Source organism: Symsagittifera roscoffensis, chromosome 1 (genome assembly GCF_963678635.1).
Source record: "Symsagittifera roscoffensis chromosome 1, txSymRosc1.1, whole genome shotgun sequence".
NCBI classification, from domain to species: Eukaryota; Metazoa; Xenacoelomorpha; order Acoela; family Convolutidae; genus Symsagittifera; species Symsagittifera roscoffensis.
The window spans coordinates 67,785,312-67,804,969 of NC_087062.1; the positions used below are offsets into that span (position 1 = coordinate 67,785,312).

Sequence of the window (19,658 nt, forward strand, 5' to 3'; positions counted from 1 at the left end):
GCCTTCAAAGTTTTATCGATTCCGTTTTCGGTTGTTAAGTAACACGAGTAGTGTGTTATTGTAGCCCAAACTTTACCAACCATATAAACCATCGCAAAAAATATTTTGTAAGAAAATTTTGCTGGTATTATGGGTGAGATGGCTAATTTTTCAGGTAATTTTTAGGTTTCATTGCGTTGGCATTGTAGTTTTGAAGTGTTCGACAAAAGACGTTCTACACAAGTTTGCCTCTAGTATCTTAAAATTTTCATATTTGATCGCAGATGGACTAAGGACTTAGCGGATTTGAAAGTGAAACGAGTGAAACTTCTGGGCGACTGTCTGCTGGGCGCTGCCTTCCTCAGTTACCTGGGAGCATTCAATGTGGACTTCAGGAACGAAGCGTTCGAAGAGGACTGGCAGCAGAAGATCAGAGAAGCCGACATTCCGATGACTGAGCCGTTCAAACTGGAGGAGCTCCTCACGGATGATGTAGAAATCAGCAAGTAAGTGATGTCAGTCTTAATTTAAGCGACGGATATTCAAATATTTGACTGCATTTAATTAAGTTAAAAATTATGCTTTTTCTTGTCTTGTTCCGAAAAAAATGTATCCAAATTTTGGCAACTTTTCTTTGAATTGATTGTTTAGGTGGAACTCTGAAGGTCTCCCACCGGATGAGCTTTCGATCCAGAACGGAATCCTGACCACACAGGCCAGCCGATTCCCCTACTGCATTGATCCCCAGGAACAAGCGATCAGCTGGATCAAGAGCAAGGAGGCAGACCACAACCTCAAGATATGCACCATGAACGACCCCGACTTCCTGAAACACCTAGAGATGTCCATCAAATACGGGTTCCCCTTTCTCTTCAAGGACTGCGATGAGTACCTGGATCCAGTCATCGATAATGTACTGGAAAAGAATATTAAAGGTTCAAGAGTGTGGAGTTTATTTACAGTTATTGTTATGTAATTGAAAAATCTACTCAGTTTCCTTCGAGAAACTTGTTTTTCGAGCAATTTCATGAATTTTTTGGAATCAATAAATTTAGAGCTATGAGTTCTAAATTTGTGAACAAGTCAAGGCAAGTTAAATTCATGGATTTGGTATTTATAGTGCGAGGCTACGTCAACCGATCGCAAGCTCCAAAGGGTATAGCAAGTCATCATCAATTAGTGCTATTTATCAAGTTTCCTAAAATTCAACCTTAGTTAATAAATTCATGAAAGATGCAAAATCACCTTAAATCACGCTTAAATTTCATGTCCTAAAATTTCATTCAGGTTCTATTAAGGCCATCTGCAATTATCACCGATAAATTAAAATCTTACAAAACTAGCATAGTTTCTCATTTGCAATGCCCTATTTGATGCGTGCTACTGCAACCGAGCGTGCATAATCTCTTACGGGATAAGAAAATAGAGTAACAGAATTCGATTAGAATGTTCTAACAAATTTTGAAAGAATAAGCTGCAGTTGGACAAAAATTTGCCGTGCGTGCCTGTGAATAATTCGAAGTATTATTTTCCCGTGTCATAACAAGAGTTGTGTGATTTATCAGGAGCGTCTGGTCGGGAGTTTATCATGCTGGGCGACAAAGAAGTTGACTATGACCCGAACTTCAGACTGTATTTAACTAGCAAACTGCCCAACCCCAAACTCACCCCCTCACACTTCGGAAAGAGCATGGTCATCAACTACCAGGTATGTTGTGAATCTCTAACTCGACGATGTTTTTAAAGCGCACATTTGAAGTAAAGTTTTAAATAATCCACCTCTCAAACTTTCGAAAGAAAACCGCGTTCAAATGTTTAAATCTTGCATTTATTACTTGCATGCAATTTTTCAAACTCTTGGTTTATTTCACCATGAGAAAGGTTTTGATATTAAAACTCTATGAGAAGGTATTCGAGAAAGTATTCATTTGACGAACAAGTATGTATTGCACTAGGTAACCCTGAAAGGACTGGAGGACCAGTTGCTAAGTGTGATTGTGGGCTTCGAACGGAAGGAGTTGGAGGAGAACAGAGAGAGACTGATCCAAGAGACAAGGTAAGATTTGCACCCAAACATCAGGAGATCGAATTTCGATATCAATTTTAATTTGACCAACCCCGAAAGTTTTCTTAACGCCCATTTGGAGCCTATGTATTCTTAATTTGAGATGGGAACGCGCGTCAGCAAAACTCAACTTTTGATCAAAGTTCTTCGAAAAGTCTCCTTAAACATCATGTCATGTTTAGGGTCTTAATAAGCGAAATAGTTTCTTAATTGTGTTTTTGGAGAACTGAAATCAGTTTGTGCGACCTAAAAACAGCTCGAACAATTATTTTAAACTTAGGAATTTCCGCTCTCTTAGATCCGCGCCTGATTGCACCATCAGCTTAAATATACGAGTTGTACAAATTTTTGGAACGGATATGATGAATTTATTTTAGCTTTTTGTTTTTTCTTGCCTAAATGTAAACAAAAAAAATCGGAACAAAAACAAATTTTGACAAAATAATGTTTTGAGTTTAGCCAAAACAAAAAACTCCTGAAGGATCTGGAGGATGCCCTTTTGAGAGAACTGGCGACTTCCACTGGAAACATGTTGGATAACGTAGAGTTAGTCCAGACTCTGGAAGAGACGAAGACTAAGGCGACTGAAGTGATGGACAAACTGACTGAGGCTGTGAGGACCTCAGCCGATATTGAGAAATTGAGAGATGGCTACAGACCAGCTGCAAAAAGAGGCAAGTTTTGCTTGCCTAACTTGTTTTGTATTACTGAGTTTACCTTTTTAGTCCTCATTTTGGACTGCGCAGTTCGACTCCAATCAAATTTTACTTTGAATAGTGGCCCAAAGCGACGTTAGGCTCAAGCATTTCTGTCGAAACATCAAGCCTGAGCAGTCGGGATTCTCCTGTGATTGTCTGAATAACTTCAAATGTTGAGTCTTAATGATAGCCAATATGTTTTGTGCTTTTGTAGGTGCGATTTTGTTCTTCGTGCTGTCGGACATGGCGACAGTGAACCCCATGTACCAGTACTCTCTGGCTAATTATCTGGAAGTGTTCAAAATATCCCTGAAGAAGAGTATCCCTGACTCCATTCTGGAGAAACGACTCAGAAACATCATTGACACCCTCACCTATAACGTCTATAACTATGCCTGCACAGGTACTAATCATATCCAATTTTGCAAACAGTATGAAAAACAATTGTTTTATAATGGTGATATTAGTGGCCCTGAATATCCTACATGGTCTAAAGCAAACTTTTGAAGTTTTTGATTAGAATTTTTTGATTTTCCTTTTAACTTTTTCTTGACTTTGCAACAACTTATAAACCGAAGCATAATTTTCAATCAATGTGAGAATTGCTGTTTTGATTGCCTGCTAAAAATTGAATGTTTATTTGTTTTGTTGTTTTTTGCATAAATTAATAGGTTTTTCTTTATATAAAAAGTATATGCATTTCGCTTGGCTGTCTTTTCAGGTCTGTTTGAGAAGCACAAGCTGCTTTACTCGTTCCAGATGACAGTTCAGATTGAGCTGAACGAGGGTAAAGTGAACCAAGAAGAGCTCAACTTCTTCATCAAGGGAAACATTTCACTCGAGAAGAGCAAACGCGCCAAGTGAGTATTGTAGTTTCACCGATTGTAGTTGTCTCGCTGCTTTTGTGGAGACTGTATCCTCGAGATATATCATATTAAAGCCATTTCAGTCGTGAATCGCGAAAATAAAAAAATTTTCAAAATATTTTCAAAATATTGTCCCAGTGTTGAGAAAAACTGGTTTGAAGTTTTTGAGATTTAGCCTAATTTCGAGCGAGTGCCGCGATCGGGTAACGCTCGAGTTAAATGGAATTTTAACTTCTAGTTTAAATTTTAGGATAAAAAAGCTTGATTTTACTAAAAAAAAAAACAAGTTTTGGATGTTTCTTATTTGGCAAAAAGGGTTTTCTAAAAAAAAATCACAGTAATGTGCAAAAATTAGAAGAAATTTTTAAAAAAGACAAATGTGGACAAATTAAGTTCATCGTGCATAAGTCGCTTATTCTCTACGCGATTGTGTAGTTCTCAAATCTAAACACCCACAAAAACGACCGCCAGTAGTTTGGAGAAAATATATTTTTTTCTATTTTTATGAATACGGTCGGAACATTCTGCTACTTGCACAGCAACCTGCTATCCTTGTTTTAAATGTTTTTTTTTGCTCAGAACTCACAAGTGGCTTCCCGACCAGGGCTGGGAAGACATCATCAAACTGGGCGAGGTATTCCCGGAAGACTTCGGGGGACTCGTAGATGACGTCGAACGCAACGGCAAAAAATGGCAGCAGGTTTGCTACCAGTTCATTGCATGTCAGTATAAAGTATGAAACACAGTATGACGATTAATCAGGAAACTTTTCAAGTCAGCATGAATAGTTTATTTGATCTGTTTCGGGCGCGAGCCAATGTGATAACGTTTCAATTTTTTACGATCAACTCGATAAAGTGAGAAAATATCAAAAATTGTGCAGCAAATTTGAAATTTTGGCCATTTTTGTCATTAATTTAGCTTGAAAAATTGTCTTTGCAGCGAAATTTTTTCGAATTAGCAAAATTTGCCCCTATTTTTTATAAATAGGCCTGTTCGAGAACTGTTTGCAAGTCTCAGATCGAAATCTGAGTTGTGAGTTTGTGTTTTACAGTGGTATGAGCTGGAGACGCCTGAGAGGAGTGGGTTCCCTGTGCAGTCCTACAATGGACTGAGCTTGATCCGGAAACTGCTGCTGCTGAGGTGCTTCCGGGTAGACAGGGTTTTCAGGGCGATGCAGGACTACGTCTCAGAGACCATGGGTTTGCTAATATTCGATTATATCTTTTTTCGGGCTATTTTGTTACTCTGACTGCTCATTTTAGCCACCAGGCATATTAAGTAACAAATAAATATACACCGAACACCGTTTTGACTTTTTTGATCATAAAGATGAACATTTTTGAACGAGCGTTTTTCAAATTTTAACCAGCTGCTCATCTTTTAAGAGCGATGCTGTCGTGGGCTCGATTCAAAATAATCAAGCGTATAATCATAATGAAATCATTTTGAAATTCGAAAGTTTGATGAAGTGTGAAATATTTAAGTTGGTCTTGTGCAGGTGAAAAGTACAATAAGCCTCCTGTGATCAACTTCAAGGCCATATTTGAAACGAGTTCGCCCAATGTTCCCATCGTGTTCATCCTCAGTCCGGGAACAGAGCCAGCTAATGACCTGATGAAGTTGGCTGACGTGGTTGGCATGGGAACCAGCAAACTCAAAATGCTCGCCATGGGTCAAGGCCAAGAAAAGGTCAGCTCAACTTAATTTAGAATAATCAAAACCTAACTTGGCAATTAACTTATATGGCAACGATTTTCAAGCAGTTTTACATTTGAGCTTAATTTTTTAAACGGCATTTGAAGCAGAAAATCAACCACGAAGCACATCTTTGACCGAATCGATGATCGGAACTAATAGGGTTTTTGAAATCTACAAGTCGGCGATTTTGAGCCTGGAAATTTTTTCGGCAATCTGTGTATATGCTGTGTTGCAGAATGCACTGACGTTGTTGGAGCAGTGTGTTGCGCGTGGGATGTGGCTGCTGCTGCAGAACTGTCACTTGCTCGTCAAGTGGCTCAGAGACCTGGAAAAGGCCCTGGAGAAGATCACGAAGCCCCACCCCGAGTTCAGACTGTGGCTCACCACCGACCCCACACCTGACTTTCCAATCGGAATTCTGCAGAGGTCTATGAAGGTCAGTACATTAAGGGGTTCGCTTATATGAAATTGAAAAACAGACAGCCTGAAAATAAAATTTTTTAGATCCTGTAGCTTTCTTCACTCAATTGAATGCTTTTTAGGTGGTGACTGAGCCTCCGAATGGCCTCATGTTGAATCTGAGGAGCACCTTCTTCAAGATCCCGCACGGCTCTTTCTCCGACTCGATCCACGACTCGTTCGGACCCCTCGTGTTTGTGCTCGCCTTCTTCCACGCGGTGGTGCAGGAGAGGAGGAAGTACGGCAAAGTGGGCTGGAACATCCCCTACGACTTCAACGAGAGTGACTTCCAAGTCTGCATGCAGATTGTTGACACATACCTAACCAAGGGTGAGCAAACTAGCTATAATAAGGACTGAAAAAATGAAAAGCTTTTTTGTGAAATATTTATCTTATTGTTCCGACTTTTGAGGAAAATCAAATATTTTATGCTCTGAGTGATTTTTTTATTCAGTAAAATTTGGGTGATCGAAATAAATTGAAGATACTAGTAACTGTAATTTATATTTAATTGTATTAATAAATTTTCGACGAGAGATTAATGTGATTATTTTTTCATAAGTTTAGTTTCGCAAAAATTTTTATTTTAAAATTTGAAATCGAAGAAGTTAATGAATTGATTTAAGTTCTTTTCGTGAATAAATTTCAAAATGAAGTTTGAGCTAAAGCTGACAAATTATTCATGCTTACTTATTTTACGTTGTTTATTTTGTTTCGTTGCAGCCGCGGAGCAGGGAGACACTAAGTTGCCATGGAACAGTCTGAAATACCTGATTGGGGAGGTGATGTACGGAGGAAGGGCTATAGACTCGTTCGACCGCAGAATCCTCAACACATACATGGACGAATACATGGGTGACTTCATATTCGACACTTTCCAGGTAATTTGAACTACAGACTGTCAAAGGTTTTTGAGCAAAAGAGTATGCCAAACATCCAAAAAGTATCATTCAGCTATCTGCTGCTTTCCTTCATTCTTGATAAACCTCTAATGGAGAAATCAGGCGCGGATCTAGGAATTTCTCGAGGAGGGGGCGGATTTTCAAAAAAATTACGAAAATTTTGTCAACCTTTTTTTAGGTCGACCAAATTGATTTTCTGATCTCTCCCAAATAACTATAAAGACCTTCCTTAGTTTGACAAAATTTTCTGCGCCGCCGGCAAATTTTGAAAAAAAAACTCCGAAAAAGGCGTTTTTGTGCACGCGTTTTTTCGGCGTGCGTTTCCCCCCTTAAAATTAGTATAGATTGGCGCCTTTAGAAAAATTTTAAGGTCAGTCAGCCAACAATTGATATCTCAAAATAGTACAAAGGGGGGACCCTTTGGGTCGGGAGGGGGTCGAATCCTTGAGGGGAGAGGGCGTCCCCCCCCCCCCCCTTTAATCCGCTGCTGGACGAAATTATATGGAAAACAGGCAGCTTACCTATAAAATTTTACACAAGTAAGTATGATGATTAATTCATTGGTGAGTTAATAAAACTGATGATGCGCTGTTGTTACCAAGGAAAACTTCACGAAGAAAGCTTTGTTTACTAGCGCAAATTAAAATGATTTTGGAAGCACAAGAAGTACATTTATGCAACAAATGTAAAATTGGAAAAGTTTTTCGTTCCACATTTAAACCAGAATAGTCGTAAGCCAAACATAATTGATTGCTTTGATTGCTTTTAACGTCTCTGATGTACTTTTTGGTGGAAAAAGATTAAATTACCGAAGAAAAATGAAAAATTTGGATGTTTTCATCTAAAAATTCCTCACTACGACAAGGACAAAGTGAAGTCTTTTGCGCATAGTAATGCAGTGTTTGAATCAATTTATCTGCTGAATTCATTGTGGAATTTAGAGTTTCGATCATCAAAATTAAAAACTACATGAAGCGCAATAAAAAATAGTCGATGTTTTCTTCGAAAGTCATGACAAAAACTTCTTGTTCGTGAAATTACTTGATATCCATGAAAATAAATCCAGTATTTAGTGTTAATGAACGAAGTTATTTATCACTGGTTTAAGTCGTGCGTTTTTTTCGCAATCGTTGATTTCGGTTTTTGCAGTTTGGCTTTTGCAGAGTGGAATGCTAAATGACAATGCTGCATGGAAGGCAAATAACGCTCTCTAATAACAAAATGCAAATGACGCTTAAAACCTTGTTTTTAGTTTTTGGTATTCCCATCGGAATAAAAAATTTAAAACGTGATACTTGAAAGTAGGAGAGCTATGACATAATGTATTTTCTTCTTTAAAAATCGAAAGTTTAAAATTTTTAAGTCTAGTTTTTCAGCTTTCTTTTTTTTGGAGTCTTTTTTTTCGAGCTCATTCAAACTAAGACAGCTGTCCATTGGGCCTTTTATAATTTCTTTATAGTCAGTGTTTTGATGAAAAGCAAAAATTTGGGTTTTTACTTATTCATTCAAATTAACAAATGTATACTTTCGTCGGGAGCAAAAGTTGGAATGATTTGTTAAAATTAAAACTGGGTGAGGGTTTTTTTTTGTTATTTTTGTGTTTTTTTTTTGTTATAAGATTGAGGTATTTTACGAACTTTGCAGAAATACCATGGAAAATAAAAGCTTTGGGCAGTAAAGAATCAATTTTATAGAAATTGAGTATTACGCTTGTAATTAGCTTAGCAATTTGATTATTACACTTAACAACTTGCTTAACAGAATTACTTGTATATTGATTCATGGCGAATTCAAGTTTCTCAGAGACTCCTTCCCACTTAGTCTGTAGTTAACGAATACGCCTGGGACGGCAAAAACCCTGAATTCGAATCTAACCAGGAACTTTTTTTTTTTCAAACGGGAAATTTTCCGTTTCAAAGAAATTGTCGGCTTATGATTTTTCAGCTTATGTTTTACCGGATAGGTTGCCAAACCTTAGAATTTTTTATTGTTTTCAGTTTTCATTGTAGTTGCTTTTTTATGTTTTTTTACTCAATTTGTAATGCTACTAACCTTGACTTCGTATATATTTTTTTCGCTGAAAAGTTTTTTGCTTAAATGATTTTGGCTGATATTTTATCGACTTACTAGCCTACTTTTGGGTCTTCTCAGGGAATCGTGAATTGCGTGCTTTCCACCGGGCCGCACAAAACGTTAAATGTCTTAGAACTGAATTTTCAGTTCATATTTTTATTTTCGCTCAGTAATTGCTTTTGAATTTTCATTAAACGCCGTTGAATGTGCTTCTGAGCGTGTTTTCAGCAAATAGAACATCATTCCAGACAACGTTTTAAAGTTTTTTGTTGCAGTTTTTCCGAAACTTTTGTCCCTGAAGGATCTTAATCCATAAATTTTTCTATAAAGTCTTTTTTCTTCACTTGAAGGCTCTTTTTTTCATTTCTGTCTGCTAGCTTGCAATGCTATTTTTGGTATCGCGAGTGATGCAAAGCGATACTGTGTTTCAATATTGTCCTCCTGGGAGTTTTTTGAGATTTGCAAAAATAGCAAAACAAACAAAAGGCTTTTGCTGTAAACAAGCTACTTTAAAAATGTCTTTCAATCGTTTGTAAAGGTTTTATTTTGCTATAATCGATTATAGATACAGCATTTTATTGAACAATAATCCATTATAATCAATTTTTAGTGATGTGACTTTGGTCTGGACATCATGAACAGAAGTTAGTTTTTATTCCGATCATTGAAAATGGGATGAGTTTTGTCTTCGGGTGTTTAAATTTTTTTTCACACGACATCAGATAACAACAAATTGTCAGAGTGGGTTGAGTAATGGGTCATACTAAAGCGTGAGTCAATAATTCGTCGCAAGCGACAATTCGCAGCTGTTTTAAAAGGCGACAACTCGCTTCAAGCGTCAATTCGTAGCAAGCGAGAATTAGCAGCATGGTTAAATGCTTATTGGGGGATTTAAAAACCATGCGAACTAAGCTAAAGGTTTCGCGGTAGTTGTGGGGGCATTAAAATCCAGCGAGCAATCAAATATTTCATTTTAGCACCAGTTTCGAATTAAATATCAAATTGAAATGAGGTAACAGTAAAGATAAGAATAATTGAACGTTAGTAGCATCTAAAATACTTTTGTTTGAATTCAATCGTTTCAATTTTACCTTCCAAATTATAAGATTTACTGAAACCATTATGCTTTTAAAGTTTGTTATGAGTGAGCGAGAAAAACAGCAACTTGTTCACGACGGAGAAACTTTTAATCTGAACCTCCACAACAAATTAACTGATAAATCCAGTTGCGGATGCGTCAAGAGACCGTGTGAAGCTTCCATTCCAGTCATCGCTGATCAACTAATCAGCATTTCAGAAGAAAATGAACAAAAAATGTTATATGCGAAGAAGAAATTAAAAATGATTGAAATGGGCGAAAAGTTTGACACGTAGGCAAACTTAAACTTTCAAAATTAAGAAATACCTAATTGTAAAGTTTGTTTTTAAGCGTTAAAATAGCGTGACTGCAAGGTGTGCGTTTCAGTGGGTGTAAAATGATCATACCTGGTCAAAAATTTTATAACCCCACAAACAGGCTATTTTTTCAAAGACTGGGGTTATTATTTGGGGGATCAAAAATTTTTCTTGGCCTGCTACAAAACTGGTAAATTTCACGATTAAACGTTTTTATCAAACAGTAAAGAAAATCAACATTGAAGTCTTAGCTTCGCAGGATCATTTAAGTGGAAAAAGCTGGGATATTAGCCTCGAAACAGTTGTTAACTTGCCTATTCAATTAAAGACCTTGCCGTGCTTTTGGAGCTAAGCCAGACCTTGAGGTGGAATGTTTTTTGCCTTTTGGATTCGGGGTCGGATAAAAAAGGCCGAATGTTATTATTTGCCACCGATGAGAACTTTGGAAAACAACACAGTCGGCGGGCATGCCGATGAGACATTTAAAGCATGTCCTGCGTTACTTTATCAAAAATTTACAATTCATGCTATGGTTAACAATCAAACTGTTCCATTAGTTTTTTCTTGAAAAAGACAGTGAAGAGCAATACATCCGAGCCTTCAGAAAATTGATGGAAATCAACTCAGGACTTGAGCCCTCACAGGTTGTGGTCGATTTTCAGAGGTCTTCAATTAACGAGTTTCAAAAGGTATTCATTGGAGTAAGTATAAAATGTCGCTTCTTTCTTTTTGATCGGGTCAATTGGCGCAAAAATCAAGAGATCTGATTAGTTTTTGTTTACCGAGATGATAAAAAAACGCGCACGGTTCTACAATCATTCGTTACTCTGGCACAAGTACTTGAGCTCGACTTTCAAGTCGGCATGGCTACCTTGTGCTGTGAAATTTCCGACAAAAAAGAAGAATCCCCTTACTGCATTGCGTAGGTTATTTTGAATCAATTTGGTTGGAATCATCCTTCGAGGGCGTAGTTTGGTTGGGAAATTACCTATTTCGCTCTAGAATCATATCGAAAACGCAAAACATGGAAGACAAAAACCAACAATTCGGTCTAGGGATGACATGGGACCTTCCTTACCATTAATCAATTTATCTAATTCCTGAGAAAAGAACAAAGTCTATCGGCGAACCAATTAGTTAGAAAAACTGGTAAGAGGAAATGCCGCCAAGCTGGCAAAATACGAAAAAGGCCAAACCAGATTAGTTGAACTCTTTAAATATTAAGCAACAATATATTCTCAGTCGATTTGAGGGCCTCTCGTTCAATTTTGATTTTTAGTTTCTTTGTTTGTTAATTTAACCCTTTCATCTATTTTTTTTGATCTGATCAAAGTTTTTACCGCTATTAATTGTCGCTCTACGAGCCGTCGCGTGCTGCAAGTAGTCGCTTTATACAAAAGCTCAAATGGTCGCTTGCGACGAATTTTCTTTCTATCGTGATTTGAACAACAATAAACAAAAATATCAAAAACTTTTGTCTATTTTCGAAAATATCAAAAACTTTTGTCTATTTTCGAGCGAGTAGTTCTTTTTTGCTTTCGAATTTCAGTTAGTTTTAGCAATGAATTATCAATTCACTGCTAAAAGCAACGAAATTTCGATCTTGAATTGTTCTTGAAATTCCAAGCGCCTTAAGGCTATCTATTTTTCTCTTTCAAATTCGAAAGTTGAGATTTTTTCAAAAAACAAGTCAGGATATTTTGTCTAATTACTTGCGTTCCTTGACTCTTTTCCAACTGCCTGTTGGCTCTTTTTAAGTATGGATGAAAGCGGAAAAAGTATACATGTTCTTAAAACTTTCCCGCATATGTGTCTAGCGAATATATCTATGAAGGATTGATTCGATGTATATGAATTTAAGAAAATTCTACATAGTTACGAAGTTTCCTCCTTTTTCAATCAGGGTGGATACTTGAACTGATCGCCTATTTCCTCATGCGTTTCAGCCTTTCCACTTTTTCCACAACTCAGAGATAGACTACTACATCCCGCAACCGGGCGAAAAGGGGGAGAGACCGACTAAGGAGACCTACACGGATTACATTGACACTCTGCCCATCAGCAACACTCCCGAAGTGTTCGGACTGCATCTGAATGCAGAGATAGGCTACTACACGCAACAGGCGAAGGATGTTTGGACTCAACTCATCGAGATGCAACCTCAAACTGGTATTTTTACTTCATTTGTGGACCATTTAAGAGCAAACGTGAAATGACAGGATACGATAAGTTATTTACAAGGGTAGGGAACGGCAATAAAATTTAGTGTAAAGCGCACTTGAAGGCGACTCATTGCAAAAAATTCAAGTCTAGAATATAAAGAAACAGAAATAAGAAATCTATTTGTTGATGAATCTGTATGAAGTTAATTGATATTTTAAAATATTACGATTATCACCATTAATTTGTTCAGGCGACACTGGCGCAGGCATCAGTCGGGAGGAGTTCATTGGCAACATAGCTCAGGATGTTGTGAGCAAACTGCCCACCCCCTACGACCTGGACAAGATCCGGAAGAAGTACGGACTGGATGTGACACCTACCACAGTGGTGCTTCTACAGGAGATAGAGAGATTCAACAAACTCATCAACCGCATGGAGAGGTCCCTCAAAGAACTGAAGAGGGTGAGTTGTGTGGGATCCACTTGACAAAATCAGCGCCTCCATTCTGAATTATGGTGCCTGGTGGGGACCGGAATTGTTCGTAGACTCCAAATTATTCGTTTTCAAATATAGGATATGTCATAATAAGGTGATGCAAAATCGCTATCGTACATCTCGGAGATTTTAATATATATTGGTTTGTTACCAGACCCTTTTTTGAAGTTAAGTGCAAAATATTGATTTGAAAGTGGTTTTTGAGGAGAAAAGAGTTGACAGCAACAGGGGCGGATTTAGGGGGGATTCGACCACCTGCCGACCCAAAGGGTCCCCCTTTGATACTTTTTCAGAAATCCATTTTTGGTCGACCGACCCTAAAATTTTTCTAAAGGCGCCTTTGGCGCCAATATCTACTAATTTTGAGGGGGAGCGCGCGCCAAAAAAAACGCGATTTTTTTGTCAAAATTTTTCAAAAAGTGCCCAAAAACGGCTTTTTTGACTGTTTTTGCTAAAATAGGGGCAAAACAGTGCTTTGGGAGAGCTCGAAAAATCAATTTGGTCGACCTAAAAAAAAAAAGGTCGTCAAAATTTTCGATTTTTTTTATTAAAATCCGCCCCCCCCCCCCCCCCTCGAGAAAATCCTAGATCCGCCCCTGGACAGCAACTTAAGTTTTTGAAAAAAAATCTAGTTATATTAGTAATATTAATAATCTAACTCAAAATTCTCAAATTTTAAAAAATTTCAAGTTAAATTCTCAAGTTTCAATTGCAAGCTTTTTTGTTGCAGTCTGTACTTTGAAAACTTGGATTATTTTTCCAGGCACTGGCTGGTGAAGTGGGTATGAGCGCGGAGCTGGATGAGGTTTCGAGGGCCCTATTCAACGGACAGATCCCCGGAATTTGGAGGAAGCTGGCACCCGCCACCCTCAAAACACTGGCCAACTGGATGCTACATTTCCTCGCTAGACACGACCAGTACATGAAATGGGTGAGCCAACGTCAAACGCACTACCAAATTCACAACGAATCAGGGTAAACAATCTGCTCCACCCTAAATAGACCAAGTGAACAATTAAATGTCAAATTCAAACTGTAAGGCCTGCATGTACTATGGGGGAGATAGTTCACTTGATCTCGATTCAGGCTTTGTATGAATTAGAATCATAATGGAAGCGCTATGATAAATACTGAATCAAATCGTTCGGCAACTTTTCTTTTTTAACTTGTTTATTTTACCTTGTTTTACCCTGACTTTTTTGTCTGCCAAATGCTGATTCGTAATAAAGACTGTCAGCAGAACATAAAAATAAGGCAATTATTATCGAAATATATTTGATCGAAATATGTCAAAACTATTGCCTAAAAAACAAGTTGAAGTATTTTTTTGAAGAAAAAAACTCATTTTCTTTTTGTTTGTGTTTGTTGTAGATCAGCGACGGGGAGCCAGCAGTGATGTGGTTGTCTGGTCTGCACATTCCAGAGTCTTACTTGACAGCTCTGGTGCAGGCCACCTGCAGGAAGAACGGATGGCCCCTGGACAGGTCAACTCTCTACACCCAGGTCACTCACTGGGCAGACGCCGACGAGGTCACCGAGCGGGCACATCAAGGTTCGAAGACGTTTTTTTACACTTGAAAGTCTGATGGACAAAAAAGAAAAGAATTATTATTTTTTGAAATGGCCTCATCTTTGTGAAAAATGAAAAACTATTTGAGTTTCAACAAGAAATTGTTTCTAGTTTAAATTGTGGTTGCATAATACACAAATGTGCGTTTTATTATATTGCTTAAAATGAAATCTGAAATTTGAGCAAAATTTCCATTTGAACCTGACAGGTGTTTTTGTCTTCGATTCCTTCGAGTACATGAACGCTTTTCTGGTGGTTATAATTTCTCTTTCAGCTCGCTCGTTTTATAATTTGTAGGTTGTTTTGTGTCCGGTCTGTTCCTGGAAGGTGCTGCATGGGACAAGAACAATGCCTGTCTGATCAAGCAGAAGCCCAAGGAACTCATCGTGGATCTGCCTATCCTCAAGGTCATCCCCATCGAAGCACACAAACTCAAACTACAGGTCACACTCTCATCATATTTATCATACAATTGATCATAACAAGGAAAATGGACGTGCTTCCATATTTTTTCAGGAGATAATCCTGAAAAGTTCTAATACGAAGTTTCATTTATATTATTGTTTCAAATTGTAATTTAAATTTGTTGTACTGTTCAATACTCATTTATTCGAATAAACGCTTGCATGTTTTTGAAATGCGCCGCCATCAATCATCATTTGTGCTTATTTCAGAACACGTTCCGTACCCCTGTGTACACGACGTCTCAGAGGAGAAATGCGATGGGAGTTGGATTAGTGTTCGAGGCTGACCTGTCAACCACCGAACACGTGTCACACTGGACCCTGCAGGGCGTCTGTCTCGTGCTTAACACCGACTAGACACCACGACACGACATTCCTTACTTGAGATGAAAATCAAATATGACACAAATGAATGAAAATTAATAAAAGCACGGCTCCTTTTCCTTTTCCCCCACCTGCGAGTTTTTCTAAATGATTTTTTTTTCTCATTGTCGAATTATAAAAATTGACACGCGGACTAAATACGCCATGAGAAACTTTTTTAGTCTTCATATTTAACCCTGTAAGCCCATTTATTACACCATAAAACAGATGCTCGTGCGTGGGGGAGGAAAAAGAGCCAAAAGTATTAATGGTGAAAATTCAGATCGCAAAACTAAGCAAAATGACTATAAAACATGAAAATTGTAAATTTAAAAAGTTGTACATCTGTCAATTTACTGTAAATAAACCTGCATCATCATCATACGTTTTCTAGAGATCACTTTCGTCAATGCCGCCCTCCGCATTGACATGCAGAACTGCAACATAGATCAAACATAGACAACACACAACCATCATTGTTAATAGGTTCAAAAAAGATTTCTTTTTGCAGTACTGGATCATTGACGAGCATAAATTATATTATCAATGGTTCAACGGGGGTGCGTACAGTAAACCGCTGTGTCAGTAAACTACCAGATCAGTTAACGGAATTGCGCAATACTTACATCAAATGCGGAATCAAAGTTTTATATTATAGTATTAATTAACCCTGAGCTAGAACAATAAATTTTGAACTCGGGGCTCATGCGAAGGGTTACTTTATTTCATTTTTAAATTCAATTTTTGTTGTGATGAACAAACTCAACATAATGTAAAAATCTCAGTATGTAGCTGATGTGATAAAGTAATGGAACTATGAATTTTCGGTTTACTGATCTGGTCCGCCCATTTTTGGTTTACTGATACATCGGTTTACTGACCTACCACCAGTTCAACGTAATATCTGCTAAAATTTTTATTTTTTCCAACCTAAGCTTTGAAACTCGATAAGTAATAAAGTAACACAGTTGATGCATTTTTCATTTATCAAATGAATCGAAAAAACTATTCGGTTCAAACAACAGTACCATAATAAAAACTTAATTGCAGAATTTTTCTAACTCAATATAGCTCGCAATATTTTTGAAAAGCAAAATTTATTTTTAATTTTGTTTTTTGTTTTCCAATATAAAACAAGCAAAGTGAGCGTGGATGCGCAGTTGGTTAAATTTCAAATGTTTACATGCAAAATTCTGTCTTTTGTTTTTGGTGCACCGCATTGGCAATTTATTAACATATGTGGCCACTTTATTTGTAGATAGTGTTACCAAATTTTAAAGGGCTCATCGCGCAGTTGCGAGCTCAGGGAACTCTAAATCTCCTAATCGTAGGATCGATTCTGCCAGAGCAAAAATTTTTGTTTTTCAATTTCTTTTTTACCTTTTTTTTATTTCACTTCATAGAGCTTTGTAATTTTCTCCCTAGTCTTTGCGAATCACAACTTCACCTCAGTGTCAATTATTTAATCTACAATTTTATACGCTTATGAGATTTACTCTTTATTATACATATATCTTATTAAGTTTCGATGCTGTAAAAAATATGTAGTTTGTGAAGTCGAAAAAAAAACACATTGCCTCGGTACGCAAAGTCTGGAAATACCGCAATTTGGTCGCGGCGGTCTGAAAAATTCAGTTTTGATCGCGCCAGTCTGGAAATACCAAAATTTGGTCGCGACCGTCATTTTTGCTCAGTTTATTGAATGAAATTTATCTCTGATATTGCCAATAACCAGCACTGTTCCATCATTATTGTTCTAAAATTGCGAACTGATTTAGATTTTACTCTGCTCACTGTTGAAGAACCAGCACACAGATTGTGATTGAGCACTCTGGAGTTTAACTGAAACAACACTGTTTAAACAGCACTGGACGACCAATTGGGGGCCAGCAATTTACAGCAGTATTTCTTATTATCAAATTAACACAGATCACACACCACTCTGAGCTTTTTGCAATCATAGATACAAACATATTCAACTTTCATGGGTAGTGAATTTTTACACTAGCTAGCTTAAGCGAGCGTAGTGTAATGGTACGTTTGTTTATTTGCATGAACCTAAGAACCAATTGTTGATCATGGCTCACTTACGACTTGTTGATAGCATGTGCTTTGAAATGCGATTGGTAATAAATTAACACAGTTAATGTTTTTTATTTCATTAAATGAACCAAAAAATTTTTTAATTAAAACAACAGTACAAAAATAAAAACTCGATTGCAGAAATTTCCCAACTCAATAAATCTCGCAAAAAACTTGAATTGCACATCTAATACATAATTAGGCCTCATGTTTCCCATTTTTTAGCTGTTTTGTTATATTCCAACTTTTTACAAGCAAAATAGTGCCTATTTGTATCGCAACAAGCATTTCGACCTTGCTGCGACTTAATTTTTGACCGCCGCGGCTAACTTTTTGACCACCGCGACCAACTTTTTGAATACTGCGACTAATTTTCGGACCATCGCAACCAAGAAACGGTATTCCAAAGTTTGTCCGCGACTCAAAATTCTGTCCAGACTATGGATTTTCGGTCGCGGAATTAACATTTCCGCGACCCGCAAAGGCGAAAAATTGGTTGAGTACCTCAACCCGTGTTGTGCCATTTTTGTTGACTCACTAAGACAATATAATAGCCTAAGTAGCTGCTTTAATTGTGGCTAGTGTCAGTACCAACGCATATGCGAGGTTCAATTTAGTAGCAGTAGTGCTGTTAGCCGTAGTGGTTTTAGTGATAGCACAGTTAGCACTAGTAGTGTTAGTAGAGCCACAGATGAGCAGTCAGCGTTAGATGCAATGAAAGGAGACCGTAAATCTTCTGGTCATAAGATCGTTTCCTTCAAGGCAAAGTTGTTATTTTTCAAGGCTAATTTTTACCTTTTCTTTTCATATATCAATTTGTACACTGCCTTTTTTGTCATTTTTTTGGCTAGTGTTTGCAAAGAGTTATGCAACTCATGCTAGCATATATTTTGACATTCAAGTTACAAGCATTCGCACAGTTGATGCGTTTTTCATTCCTCGAAATAATCGAAAAAAAAACAGTTTGGTTCAAACAACAGTGCCATAAAAAACTCGATTTTAGAAAATTTCCGACTAATTTTAATTGAAATTTTATTGAAAAGCATAATTTATACAAAACTTGACTTTATGCTTTCCAATTTCTTATACGCAAGTTAAGCGTGGATGCCAAATTTGTTATTTTCTAACATTTTAAAGGCACATTTGTGTCTGTTTGTATTTGGCGTCCCTTTTTCTGCATCGCATTTGCAATTTTATAGCATATAAAGCTGCTTTAATTGTGGATAGTGTTAGCAATACTTCAAGGGCCCGTGGAGCATATGCGAAAACAGGAAACTACAAACCTCTTGGCCGTAACATCGACTTTGCCAGAGCAAAGTTCTGTTTTTTACGGCTCTTTTTTAGCTGTTATCATTTTATAGAGCAAAAATGAAAACTGAGTGTTTGTCCAAGACCCTTAATTTGACTAAACATGTCGGTGGATACTGTTAACAAACTGAACGCTCTGCGGAGTTTTAGATCAAATCCTTAATCAGTTTTGCAATTGCCTTTTAGAGGAATCCATTAACATATTTAGTCATTTTTCAGCTGTGAGACGAAAACTCAGTTTTCACTTTTGGATTTGGCTAGTAGTTTTGCGGGTTCCACTTATAGTTGTTTTTAACTTTTATTTCTATTTGAGATAAACTTCTCGCAAAAAAGCAATTTGGTTCGTCATGTCACCAAAAAGCGGCGCAAACGAGAGAGGCAAGGCTGAACAAGCTGTCACGCATGTTCTCTTGAAAAAAGGATTCATCGACCGCTGCAGACTGCAGACCATGTGATGTCACCCGAATGCTGGGAATGTATTAGAGCCAATCAAAGTCTAGGCTAAACAAGAAACAGAAGTGTTTTCTCCCACTCTGGAGATTTATGACTTTGTGCGGGATACTTGCGAGGGTTTTCAAGCATCATTCGAACAGAACTGGATTGAGACAAAAATGAATGTGATGATGAATACTCTTATTTCAAACAGAGCAAAGATACCTTGTTTTTCACTCAAATTCAAATAATTTTAGCACCAGGCAAGATAATTTTGCCATTTTCCGCGCCTGTACACATAACCGGCACAACAACAACGAGGCAGAATAAAAAACGAACAACGACCCGAAATTTGTCCTGAATGAGAACGATCAGAATGACGACTAGCAAGACGACGAAAAAAACGACCAGCAATACGGCTTGGTTTAAAAAGCAACCGGATACGAGCAGGCGCAAACAGGTACTGAATCATTCATCAATGACCAGTGATCAGTCATCAATGACCATTTGTTCAATCATCAATGACCATTTTGTTCAAAGGAGCCTGAAGACAAACCCGGATCGACAATATCATTGGCAATTGAAAAAAACGCCGTTGTCAATACGTCAATTGTCTTTGTGTAACTGTTCAACGACTGTAACC

The 19,658-nt window shown here is 37.5% G+C and overlaps 1 protein-coding gene across 1 annotated transcript in view; it reads left to right on the plus strand.

Moving 5' to 3' along the window:
* Positions 1-15,572, plus strand: part of LOC134848084 (dynein axonemal heavy chain 10-like) — a 62,826-nt gene extending 47,254 nt beyond the window's left edge. Inside the window, exons 46-64 of the mRNA XM_063865428.1 lie at positions 264-485; positions 631-914; positions 1,545-1,687; positions 1,935-2,035; positions 2,504-2,718; positions 2,957-3,145; positions 3,464-3,602; positions 4,188-4,308; positions 4,663-4,810; positions 5,110-5,300; positions 5,545-5,745; positions 5,852-6,098; positions 6,492-6,649; positions 12,085-12,307; positions 12,552-12,763; positions 13,560-13,727; positions 14,168-14,348; positions 14,664-14,809; positions 15,041-15,572. Of these exons, the coding sequence (XP_063721498.1) occupies positions 264-485; positions 631-914; positions 1,545-1,687; positions 1,935-2,035; positions 2,504-2,718; positions 2,957-3,145; positions 3,464-3,602; positions 4,188-4,308; positions 4,663-4,810; positions 5,110-5,300; positions 5,545-5,745; positions 5,852-6,098; positions 6,492-6,649; positions 12,085-12,307; positions 12,552-12,763; positions 13,560-13,727; positions 14,168-14,348; positions 14,664-14,809; positions 15,041-15,187 (3,436 nt within the window). The 3' untranslated portion in view covers positions 15,188-15,572. The remainder of the gene's footprint in view (positions 1-263; positions 486-630; positions 915-1,544; positions 1,688-1,934; positions 2,036-2,503; positions 2,719-2,956; positions 3,146-3,463; positions 3,603-4,187; positions 4,309-4,662; positions 4,811-5,109; positions 5,301-5,544; positions 5,746-5,851; positions 6,099-6,491; positions 6,650-12,084; positions 12,308-12,551; positions 12,764-13,559; positions 13,728-14,167; positions 14,349-14,663; positions 14,810-15,040) is intronic.
* Positions 15,573-19,658: the final 4,086 nt, after the last annotated feature.